General features: G+C 41.3%; 1 protein-coding gene across 1 annotated transcript in view; it reads left to right on the top strand.

The window, feature by feature from the left end:
- The window catches only part of ANO2 (anoctamin 2), a 284,158-nt gene that overhangs the window by 234,930 nt on the left and 36,559 nt on the right, over positions 1–12,669 (top strand). Inside the window, exons 16-18 of the mRNA XM_073314959.1 lie at positions 511–712; positions 9,569–9,680; positions 10,789–10,846. Of these exons, the coding sequence (XP_073171060.1) occupies positions 511–712; positions 9,569–9,680; positions 10,789–10,846 (372 nt within the window). The remainder of the gene's footprint in view (positions 1–510; positions 713–9,568; positions 9,681–10,788; positions 10,847–12,669) is intronic.

Genomic DNA, 12,669 nt, shown 5'->3' with positions numbered 1-12,669 from the left:
TCCACAGCATGGAGAGCCAGGGGCCCGAGTGGGCCAGGTGGCTTCTGCCAGCTTCTGATCTTCTGGCTCTTGGCAGGAGGTGACAATTTCCAAACTGTGGGGATGCATCCCCCTAGTGCCCCACAGTTTGAAACCCTCTATGTTAAATGGAAGACAGAAATCTGGTGGGCATGTGACCCTGCATGCCTCCCCACTCATCACCTCCAGGGAGTGCAAATATCCTTGCTCACCGCAGGTGCTAAAATGCTTAGTTAGGGCTCTGACCTCAGTGACTTCTTACAGCAGCGGGTTCCAGAGTGTAATCACCTGCTGTGTGGAGAAAAGTATTTCCTTTTATAGGAGTTGAATTTTCCACCACTTAGTGTCATTGTACATCCTCTTGTTCTTGTGTTACTCTAGTTTCTAGTCACTCAACACCAATTCGGGCAACAATTTTGAGATATAATTAAACATTTCTTTGTAAGCTCTAGTCAGATATGTGCACTGATATTTCCATACATTTCTTTGCAGATTACCGTGACATTTTCAGCAGTTTTTGGTGTGACCGTGTACCGAATTATTACAGCAGCTGCCTTGTCCATCAGCAAAAATGAGTCAACCAGGTCGAACGTTCGTGTGACTGTGACTGCAACCTCTGTCATCATTAACCTGGTTGTGATCCTTATATTAGATGAGATTTATGGAGCTGTTGCCAAATGGCTGACAGAAATGGGTAAAGCTCTCCTTGCCCTCATTACAACTTTGTATGTATTTCCAATAGAGTAGGCAAGAAAGTTCTAAAAGGAGGATTTCCTGTAAAGCAGTTCTGTAAAAGAGGAAACATTCAGGCCCAGAGGATAAAAATGTGTCCAAGTGACTAAGGGTCCCAACTCCAATTTTCAAAAATGACTTTGGGCCACACGTTAAAGCATATTTAGGTGTCTAAATACTTTTCAAAATCTGACCTTAGACACAGAGAAGCCTAATTCTCGTTGAAATCAGTTGGACTTTGGCCTTGTCTGCATTAGAAAGAACACTGGTAGAGCTATACTGGCAAACCCTCCTAGTGGATGGTTCCTTTACTGGAACAGTTTATACCAGTTCCCCAAACAAAATAAACCATACTGTCAAAAGGATTCTGTGTCTCGATTTCCTCACATATAAAATTAGAATAATGGGTCAGATCCTCAAATGGTGAACGTTAATGTAGCCCCATTAAAGTCAAGGATCTTAGGATAAACTCTCTGCCCCTACCGTGGCTCTGGGGCCAGACAAGCTCTATGCTCCTGCCGCCGCCACAGGGCTTGAGATGTCAGACGCTGACCCCGGTGGCAGGGCTCTTTCACTATAACGCACCCGTGGCTATAACGAATAAATGGCTTGGATCCCCAGGGGTTCGTTATAGAGAGGGTGTACTGTACTATTATAAATAGCATCATTATTTACACTTCTGATAGCATACTAGCATAACAGAGGGCCAGTCATAAATGGGTGAGATTCAGTAGAATGATTTCTATTGTTAGAGGTAGCCCAATTGTTTCAATTTGACTCCAATGAAAATTTAAAATAAAAAGAGACCAGTAATACATTTAACATAATGCCACCTTATTATATTTTCTCTCCCTTTTTGCAGAGAGTTTCTTGGCAAAACGTAGCCCGGTGCAAATGGGCATAATTCCATTAAGTTCAGTGGAGATGTACCCACTGATGCCAGTTGTGCATTTGGTTTTCAGAGCTGTATGGGAAACAAAGATGAAAAATACAGTCAGTTTTTTAGCTTTCACATAAAATATCCCTCTGTTATTCCCCTCTGAGCTTCAAGTCACATTTAGAGCCAGCCCTGCTGCCCTTACTCAGACAACACTCCTATTGAAGTAACTGGGTGTTTTGCCTGAGACAGGACCCACCATGAATTCTAGGCTTTGGTCCTTTTTGAATAATTTCTAGTGCCACAAATTACATCATGGTTCATTCAGATGGCTGTCTCTACTAATATGCTCAGATGCCAACTGTAATTAAAAATGTTAAAAAAAATTACAATTCATTCATGCTGATAAATGCTTCTTACCTTGTGAACTTTCATATTGCTGAGCTGAGCAAAATGGATGCAATTTTCTTTTCACACTGCAATTCATAGACGTGTCTGGCATCATGCTGCATTTTTCCACTTTAAGGGGCAAATTTTCCTGACCTGGTGTAGGAGCAGTGGAGGGTTCATGGATCCCCTTTCCATCCCTAAGCTCATTTGGGCTGCAGTTCAGCAAGGGACTTAGGCATGTGAGTAACTTTGAGCACATGAGTAGTACCATGGAAATCAATGAGATTAGTTTCATGCTTAGTTATGCATGTACTTAAATATCTGGCTGAATCAGTGCTTAGGGCAGGAGGCAGCAATAACTTCGCCCACAGGCACTGTGAAGGGCTAGAAGGCGAATCACTAGGTCTTCAGGCAGTGCTTGTGGCCTCAGCCGGGGAATATCTGTGCAATGCAAAGGAAGGACATTGACTCCCCCGCAGTACCGGCAGGAGTGCAGATTACACCTCTTTCAAAGGGTCATGTTTCCTGATGCTGAGTAAATCACCCTATTCTCAGCACCCAGGTGGCATTAGGCCTAATTCAGATCTTATGTGTGTTGGTGTAAACTGGGGTATCTCCCCTAAAGTCATGAGGAAACAAATGAAGTGTAAAACAGTGGTAAAGTGAGAGCAGAATCACCCCTGTTCATGTGTTACAGGGGCATAGTCTCTCCCTCAGCACAATTCCTTGGCCCAGCCTCCATGTAGCACTACCTGCAAAGAGCATAATTCAGCTCTGGGGTTTTGATGGTATGTATTCAGGACACCGTTGGATATTTTAAGTTGTATAAACCATATGTTAAAATGTCCTCCTTTTCTTTTATTCATTCATCCATTCTATTCCTGTTCTGACTGTATGCATTCTTGCCTATCAGACCTCACTAACTAAGGAACAAATCCTGACCTCCTGAGGCAGTGAACTTTGTGTGTGTGTGTGTGTGTGTGTGTGTGCGCGCACACACGTGAGAGAGAGAGAGAGAGAGCAACAGGGGATGGATCACTTGATGATTGCCCTGTTCTGTTCATTCCCTCTGAGGCACCTGGCACTGGCCACTGTTGGAAGACAGGATACTGGGCTAGATGGACCTTTGGTCTGACCCAGTATGGCTGTTCTTATGTGTGTCAGGGGGGTGCACATTTCCTTCCTGGGACAGAGCTCATCTCTGTGGGAGTCATCTGTGAGGCAGGGGCTCTACTCCTACATGGAACTTCCTATCCCCTCCAAGGGCTGCACTGTTGCCATGGGGTTATTCCTTCCACTGGTCCCCTTGCAAATCTACCCAGCACATAAGCTCGTATTTGGGCTGTGCAGTGCTAGCTGGATTGGCCCCAAATGAATAATTTTTAATGAAGTATTTCCATAAAGTCAGGTGGTTTGTGTAACTGAATTTTCTAAGGGCTAGAACTTCAAGAGCTCAGCTTGCTGGATGCTAAGCTCTTACAAAAATCTGGCCACAGGTGTCACAATGCTAGGCGCTTTTAATAATGTGGTTCTTATTTAGGTGTTTTAATGGAAGATGAGCTCTTTTTAAAAAAAACCTGAACCAAATCACTAGGCTGCACAATTTCAGTAATGCTTTCAGAGGCTTCTTGAGACTGATGCACTGAATCGCCCTTATTATTTCACATTTTGAATCCACTACAGTGACAACCAGTATGAAATAACAACAATCTGTTCTGTGCCTGGTTAAACATGCATGGTAGCTATCCTCAGAAGCCCTGTGCATGGCTGATAAAAAAAAAAATCTTAGTTTTTATGTTAATGTAGATTAATACTGTTAATGTAAATGTAATACTCTTTAAGGGCTTGATTCTGCAAGGTGCTGAAGTCAACTGAAATGTATAAGCAATTGTGTGATGTATTTTCAGAAGTTTTATAGAAGACATATCTAAAGGTATGGAGGGTGTATGGAGAGGGGAAGAACCTTCTGGAACCGATGGTCGTCTTGTTAAAGTTTTGGAGTGGGGAATGGGGCTTAGGACATTTAAGTTCACTTTCTGTCTCCCCTCCCCCACAAAAAATGTTTTGTATCAACTTGGGCAAGCTATCTAGAACCTGATTCAGGAAGTTACTTCAGCATGTGCTTTAAACATTTAAGCAGTCCCATTGAAGTCAGTGGAACTACTCGCATATTTAAAGTTAAGCAGGTACTTAAATACGTCGCTGAAGGAGGCCCTGAAATGTTTGTGCCTCAGTTTCCCCATCTATGAAATGGGAATAGCAGTACTTCTCTATTTCAAAGGGTGTTTAGATTCATAGATTCATAGATATTTAGGTCAGAAGGGACCATTATGATCATCTAGTCTGACCTCCTGCACAATGCAGGCCACAGAATTTCACCCACCACTCCTAAAAAAGACCTCACACCTATATCTGTGCTATTGAAGTCCTCAAATTGTAGTTTGAAGACCTCAAGGAGCAGAGAATCCTCCAGCAAGTGACCCGTGCCCCATGCTACAGAGGAAGGCGAAAAACCTCCAGGGCCTTCCAATCTGCCCTGGAGGAAAATTCCTTCCCGACCCCAAATATGGCGATCAGCTAAACCCTGAGCATATGGGCAAGATTCATCAGCCAGATACTACAGAAAATTCTTTCCCGGGTAACTTGGATCTTACCCCATCTAAAAACCCATCACAGGCCATTGGGCCTATTTACCATGAATATTTAATTACCAAAACCATGTTATCCCATCATACCATCTCCTCCATAAACTTATCGAGTTTAATCTTAAAGCAAGATAGATCTTTTGCCCCCACTACTTCCCTCGGAAGGCTATTCCAAAACTTCACTCCTCTGATGGTTAGAAACCTTCGTCTAATTTCTAATCTAAATTTCCTAGTGGCCAGTTTATATCCATTTGTTCTTGTGTCCACATTGGTATTGAGTTTAAATAATTCCTCTCCCTCTCTGGTATTTATCCCTCTGATATATTTATAGAGAGCAATCATATCTCCCCTCAACCTTCTTTTAGTTAGGCTAAACAAGCCAAGCTCCCTGAGTCTCCTTTCATAAGACAAGTTTTCCATTCCTCGGATCATCCTAGTAGCCCTTCTCTGTACCTGTTCCAGTTTGAATTCATCCTTCTTAAACATGGGAGACCAGAACTGCACACAGTATTCCAGGTGAGGTCTCACCAGTGCCTTATATAACGGTACTAAAACCTCCTTATCCCTACTGGAAATACCTCTCCTGATGCATCCCAAGACGACATTAGCTTTTTTCACAGCCATATCACATTGGCAGCTCATAGTCAACCTATGATCAACCAATACTCCAAGGTCCTTTTCCTCCTCCGTTACTTCTAGTTGATGCGTCCCTAGCTTATAACTAAAATTCTTGTTATTAATCCCTAAATGCATGACCTTACACTTCTCACTATTAAATTTCATCCTATTCCTATTACTCCAGTTTACAAGGTCATCCAGATCCTCCTGTAGGGTATCCCTGTCCTTCTCTAAATTAGCAATACCTCCCAGCTTTGTATCATCTGCAAACTTTATTAGCACACTCCCACTTTTTGTGCCCAGGTCAGTAATAAAAAGATTAAATAAGATTGGTCCCAAAACTGATCCTTGAGGAACTCCACTGGTAACCTCCCTCCAACTTGACAGTTCACCTTTCAGTAGGACCCGTTGTAGTCTCCCCTTTAACCAATTCCCTATCCACCTTTCAATTTTCCTATTGATGCCCATCTTATCCAATTTAACTAATAATTCCCCATGTGGCACAGTATCAAACGCCTTACTAAAATCTAAATAAATTAGATCCACTGCGTTTCCTTTATCTAAAAAATCTGTTACTCTCTCAAAGAAGGAAATCAGGTTGGTTTGGCACAATCTACCTTTTGTAAAACCATGTTGTATTTTGTCCCATTTACCATTGACTTCAATGTCCTTAACTACCTTCTCCTTCAAAATTTTTTCCAAGACCTTGCATACTACAGATGTCAAACTAACAGGCCTATAATTACTTGGATCACTTTTTTTCCCTTTCTTAAAAATAGGAACTATGTTAGCAATTCTCCAATCATATGGTACAACCCCTGAATTTACAGATTCATTAAAAATTCTTGCTAATGGGCTTGCAATTTCTTGTGCCAATTCTTTTAATATTCTTGGATGAAGATTATCTGGGCCCCCCGATTTAGCCCCATTAAGCTGTTTGAGTTTCGCTTCTACCTCAGATATGGTGATGTCTACCTCCATATCCTCATTCCCATTTATCATGCTACCATTATCCCTAAGATCCTCTTTAGTCTTATTAAAGACTGAGGCAAAGTATTTGTTTAGATATTGGGCCATGCCTAGATTATCCTTGACCTCCACTCCATCCTCAGTTTTTAGCGGTCCCACTTCTTCTCTCTTTGTTTTCTTCCTATTTATATGACTATAGAACCTTTTACTATTGGTTTTAATTCCCTTTGCAAGGTCCAACTCTACTTGACTTTTAGCCTGTCTCACTTTATCCCTACATATTCTGACCTCAATAAGGTAGCTTTCCTTACTGATCCCTCCCTTCTTCCACTCCCTATATGCTTTCTGCTTTTTCTTAATTACCTCTCTAAGATGCTTGCTCATCCAGCTTGGTCTACAACTCCTGCCTATGAATTTTTTCCCCTTCCTTGGGATGCATGCTTCCGATAGCTTCTGCAGCTTTAATTTAAAATAATCCCAGGCCTCCTCTACCTTTAAACCCATAAATTCTTCAGTCCAATCCACTTCCCTAACTAATTTCCTTAATTTTTGAAAGTCAGCCCTTTTGAAATCAAAAACCCTAGTTGCAGATTTATTTTTGTTAATCCTTCCATTCAGTTTGAACTGAATTAGCTCATGATCACTTGAGCCAAGATTATCCCCTACAACCATTTCCTCTATGAGATCCTCATTACTCGCCAAGACCAGATCTAAAATGGCATCCCCTCTAGTCGGTTCAGCAACTACTTGTTGAAGGAATCCATCAGCTATCGCATCTAGGAAAATCTGAGCCCTATTATTATTACTAGCACTCATCCTCCAGTCTATATCTGGGAAGTTAAAGTCTCCCATGATCACACAGTTTCCATTAGTATTTACTTTATTAAAAACATTAAAAAGGGCTCTATCCATATCCAAATTAGATCCCGGTGGTCTATAGCACACCCCAAGCACTATCCTAGGGGAGGCTCTAATAGTTTTCTTCCCCAATTTAATTATTGCCCAGACAGACTCAGTCATATCCATTTCATCGCTTCTTATTTCTTTACATTCTATCTCATCATTGATATACAGTGCTACTCCACCACCTTTACCTTTATTTCGGTCTTTCCTAAACAGCACATACCCTTCAATACCTGTAGCCCAGTCATGACTACTATTCCACCAGGTCTCTGTTATACCTATAATATCTGGTTTCACTTCCTGCACCAGTAACTCTAGTTCCTCCATTTTGTTACCTAGGCTCCTTGCATTAGTGTACAAACATCTTAATTTTTGCTGTTTGGCCTCACTCACATTCTGTACCCTATTAGGCACGGTTATTTTACTACCAGTATAACCTATTAGACTTGTATCTACACTGCCCTTCCTCCTACCTACAGCTGTATCCACTCTTACTTCATTTTCTTTCCACTCTATGCTAAATTCTGGCGTGGAGATTACCTGGACATCTCCCAACCATCTCCCCCAAATTCCTAGTTTAAAGCTCTCTTAATCAGTTGTGCCAGCCTCCATCCTAGAAGTCTATTTCCTTCCCTACTCAGATGAAGTCCATCCCGAGAGAACTGTCCTCTATCCATGAATGCCTCCCAATGGCCATACATCCCAAAGCCCTCCTTATAGCACCACTGCCTAAGCCATCTATTGATAGTCATAATCTTGTCACACCTTTGTTGCCCTTCTCTAGGAACAGGCAAAATCCCACTAAAGATCACCTGAGCCTCAATTTCCTTAAGCGTCCTCCCCAGCCTAACATAGTCTCCCTTAATACTTTCCAGTGAGAATCTAGCCGTATCATTTGTTCCCACATGAAGGATAATTAGGGGATTCTTTCCCGCTCCCTTTAGAATCCTTTTTAACCTCAGGTCTACATCCCGTATCTTAGCACCTGGAAGACAGCACACCCTCCTATTTTCTGGATCAGCTCTGGTTACAGGCCTATCTATTCTTCTCAATAAAGAGTCCCCAATCACATAGACCTGCCTTTTCCTAGTGACGGTGCTATTCTCCAGTCTATCCCCTGTTCCCTCTGGCTGCAAGTTTTTTCCATTCCCATTCTCCCTTGTAATCCTTTTTAACCCATCCTGTATCCTCCTGGGGCTCATATTTGGTGTAATCTCCATTAACTCTTCCCCTTTTCCTATAGGACTAACCGCTCTTCTCTTCTTCCTTGCCCTGTCACCTTCAGTGACTACCTGCTGAGCCCCTTCTTCATTTTCCAACTCTGCAAACCTATTCTGAAGCTCTATTTCTCCTTCACTAGCCCGTCTTTTCCTCTGCCTAGTTCTTTTAGTCACATGCTTCCACTGACCACTTTCCTCACCCAGTCTCCCCTCAAAATTCCCTAGTCCTGCTTCCATCTGCAAGTCTGAGCTTTTCCCTTCAGATACCTCATGTCTTTGCTCCATAATCTGCTCAAACCCCTTCCTAAACTCTACCAGACTTTCCACCTGCATCTCCAAACCTCTGATCTTTTCCTCCATCAGCTCTATCAGACGGCATTTCATGCAGACAAAACTCTTACCAGGTGCCCCCTCCAGGATCATGTACATACCACAGCTTCCACATCCAGTCATCTTCATTGTGTCATCTGCTACATGGGTCACTCCCACTGCCACCTCTGAATCTGTCATAGCCTTCCCACCTAAATCCTGTTAATCTGGGAAACACAAACCACACCAAAACACCACCACCCACAGCAAAACCAAACCCCACACAAGCACCACAAGACAAACTCCGCTTTCAAACTCCCACTCAAACTCCCCTGTTTACAGCTCTGTTTGCTAGCTCCTGTGCTGCTGCAGCTGTCTGTGTTGTGAGAATAAATTCATTAAGACCTGATTCACATTTAGACAAGGGGCTGGAGGTGTAAAAGGGGCCTTACTGTAAATGAGAATCAGGCCCCAATTAATGTATCCTTCCAACACCATTAATATTAACAAGATAGCCGCATGTTATAGAGATGGGGGTCATCGGAGTAGAAAGAGATTGGGGCAGACCCTCAACTGTGTAAACCAGCAGAGCTACCCTCTGAGCATCTGGTTCATTTTATAGTGTACATAGGTGCCTCTATATGTGTCACTGCCAAATACACTTTAATTGAAAGAATAGCCGGAAATTTGCAGGAGTAAGAAGAAAAAAAGGACGCTGTATATTTTTCTAGTGTCACTCAGTGCAGAATAAAAGATATGATAAAACCACATTAACTCTAATAATACAGTTTTTGCTTTTGCTTGAGTCTACTGAAAGACAATTACATATTTATCTATTGCTTTTGTGGGGTTTTATGTTTTATTGTATTTATTTATTTATTTTGCAGAGGTACCAAAAACAGAGAAGACCTTTGAAGAGAGGTTAATTTTGAAGGCTTTCCTATTGAAGTTTGTGAACTCTTATGCACCAATTTTTTATGTTGCCTTTTTTAAAGGAAGGTAGGATGAATTTACATTGTTGATTTCTTATTAATGGCCCCATGTTGCAGGCTACTGATGGCAGTAAGGTCATTGAAGGGTCTGGAATGGCCATCTTAGTACCCAAAATGGCAGAGGGAGTGGGTCAGGCTGGCCTGGAGAGATTGTTCTGGGGTGAGAGATCCATAGGTGGACTCATGATCAGTTGTGCTTTACTGTACATGCAGGATCCACTGACTACCAGAACTTGATGGTCCATAATGTAGCAGATGGAGATCTTAGGGTGATTGTTTGTAAACAATGTTTTAAATATGTATGTATTTCTGAATTCTAGTTAGATTCATATAATTGTTGTGCTCCTTTTAAGTTTTATAAGCTGTTAATCTATCTGTTAAGCTCTTTGGGGCAGGGACCATATTTTTGTTCTGTGTTTTATACGTGGCCTCACACAATGGGGCTCTGGTCCATGACTATGGCTTCTAGACACTGTGGTAATACATATAATAAATAATAATATATTGTGAACTAATGCCTGTGGATGCCATCAATTAAAAAAATCACACTTTTGTCTGAAAATATTTTACTTACAATTTTGAGAAGTATTATCTAAGGCAGTTCTAAAAGACATGGGAGAAAAATATTTTTTCTAGTCTTTTTTAAGTATTGTATTTGACAGCCCTTTGTGTGTAGTCACTTTCAATGTGTATATCCAGAATAGCCCAGGTCCTGAAACCCCTCACACATGTAAGTAACTTTGCTCATTAGGACTACTCAAATGCATGAAGTTATTCATGTGTAACAGTTTTCAAGATCAGAGCCTCGGTCAATTTTCCCATTTGTTAGTGTGGGTTTTAACCAGGTGAGAAAGAAAAACATTTTTATAAATAGGAAAAGGTGATTTTAGAACTGCAAAAATTGTCAGAGAGACTCAGGGACAGGCACAATATTTGAAACTCGGTTTAGTTAATTTATCTGAAGTTGACGGTGGGTTTTTTTTTTTAAATCATGTTAAAATAGTTAATTTGAAATTTATTTTAAAACTGGCTACTGTGTATAAGCAGTAATTTTGTTGAGGATAATTTTTAATACATTGTTTTTTCATCATTTCATATATTTTTATTACTTTCAGGTTTGTTGGCCGACCTGGTAGTTATGTATATATGTTTGATGGTTACCGAATGGAAGAGGCAAGTACAGATGGAATTCAAACAGAAAACATAGTTAAAAAAGAGATATGGATGAGAGTGCCTTTCTAAGGAGTCCAGTGAACAGCTGAAAAAAACCTACCACATTTATTTTACCAAAATTCTATGCCTTCCAAGAAGAGAAAAGAAAAATTCAAAACAAAATTCAGTCCCAATAATCTGTCTGTTTTAGATACCTATATGGCCTCATCATCATAGTATCTGAGTGCCTTACAGTGTTGTGATCTATTTATTTTCATACATCTGTGAGGTAGGACAGTGCTATTATCTCAGTTTTACACATGGGGAATTGAGACACAGGGAGATGAAGTCATAGGCACTGACTTTTAGTTTTCCTTGGGGGTGCTCCACCCCCACTCCTGCTCTGCCCCTCCCCCGAGGCCACACCCTCACTCCGCCTTTTCCTGCCCCCACTCCAACCTCTCTCCCAAGGCCTCACCCACCTGCTGCTCGCTGCTCTTTGCCCTCCCCCAAGCGCCTCCCCCAGCTGCCTAAGGAGCTGATCGACAGTGCCGCTAAACACTGTGGCTGGTGGGTGCTGAGCACCCACTATTTTTTTCCATGGGTGGGTGACTTGCCCATGGTCACACATGAAGTCTGTGGCAGAGCAGGGGGTTGAATGCAAGGGCTAGTTTTGTGCCCTAAGCATTAGACCATCTTTCCCCTCGAAAAGTCTGGAAAAAATATAGTTCTGGGATCTCGCCACTTTGTCCTCTTAGGCCCCGATCAATCCTGCAGACACTTTATGCTTCACTTTAAGCAGGTATTGGTATTCCCTTTAAATCAATCCAATTAATCCAGTGCCTAAAGTAAAGCACACATACAAGTTTGCAAGATCAGAGCCTTTGTTTATTTGTATCTTTCCAATATGGGGGAAAAAAGCAATCAAATGGATACTGTTGATAATTAAATTAAATGTATAGTAAACATTTTAAAGGAATATACAGTAGTCCCAAAAAGAAAAGGAGTACTAGTGGCATCTTAGAGACTATGGTTTTTCAGAGTGCCATACTTGTTTTCAGAGTGATTTTATTGGTGAAGCACAAATCATAGGGTTGGAAGGGACCTCAGGAGGTCATCTAGTCCAACCCCCTGCTTAAAGCAGGGCCAATTCCCAATTTTTGCCCCAGATCCCTAAATGGCCCCCTGAAGGATTGAGCTCACAACCCTGGGTTTAGCAGGCAAATGCTCAAACCACTGAGTTATCCCATATATGGTTATGGAATGACCATAGAATAGAATGGCAATAAAATTGGAATGATTGATGGATTTGGTGTTCTGAAATGTTTTGACTATATGGTAGTGTGGATTCATATAAATGTATGTAGTCTTTGCAAGCTTGTACTTTTAAAATATTGTAAGCTCTTTGGCAGTCTTTGTCTCCTTCTCCGCCCCCCTCTCCCCCGCCCGCCCCGATTGGTTGTAAAGCACCTAGCACAATGTGGTCCTGGTTCCTGACTGGGGCTCCTAGGTGCTACCATAGTACAAATAAATAATAATAATAGTAATTAATAAATATTGTGTAACAACTAAAGCATGTGTGTTTTTGTAGTGAGGAACATTATAGTATATATTCATGAAGCAGTCTATTAGAAATGGATCCTTTGAATAGGAAACAATATTTTACAATTTCTTAATAACTCAATATTTTGATCTTTCCATATATTTATGAAAGTTTTGGGGGGCAAAGTTAAGGTTGGATTGTTATTGTAAATTGGTGATAACGAAAGATTATATGGCAGAGGAAACTATCTGGATTCTTCAACCATTAATTTCGAGGTTTTTTAATGTTTAAGACAGTGGTT

Source organism: Lepidochelys kempii, chromosome 1 (genome assembly GCF_965140285.1).
Source record: "Lepidochelys kempii isolate rLepKem1 chromosome 1, rLepKem1.hap1, whole genome shotgun sequence".
Classification (NCBI taxonomy): Eukaryota; Metazoa; Chordata; order Testudines; family Cheloniidae; genus Lepidochelys; species Lepidochelys kempii.
Note: the sequence above shows the minus strand (reverse complement) of the source record. Positions and strands in the feature narration are given on the sequence as shown.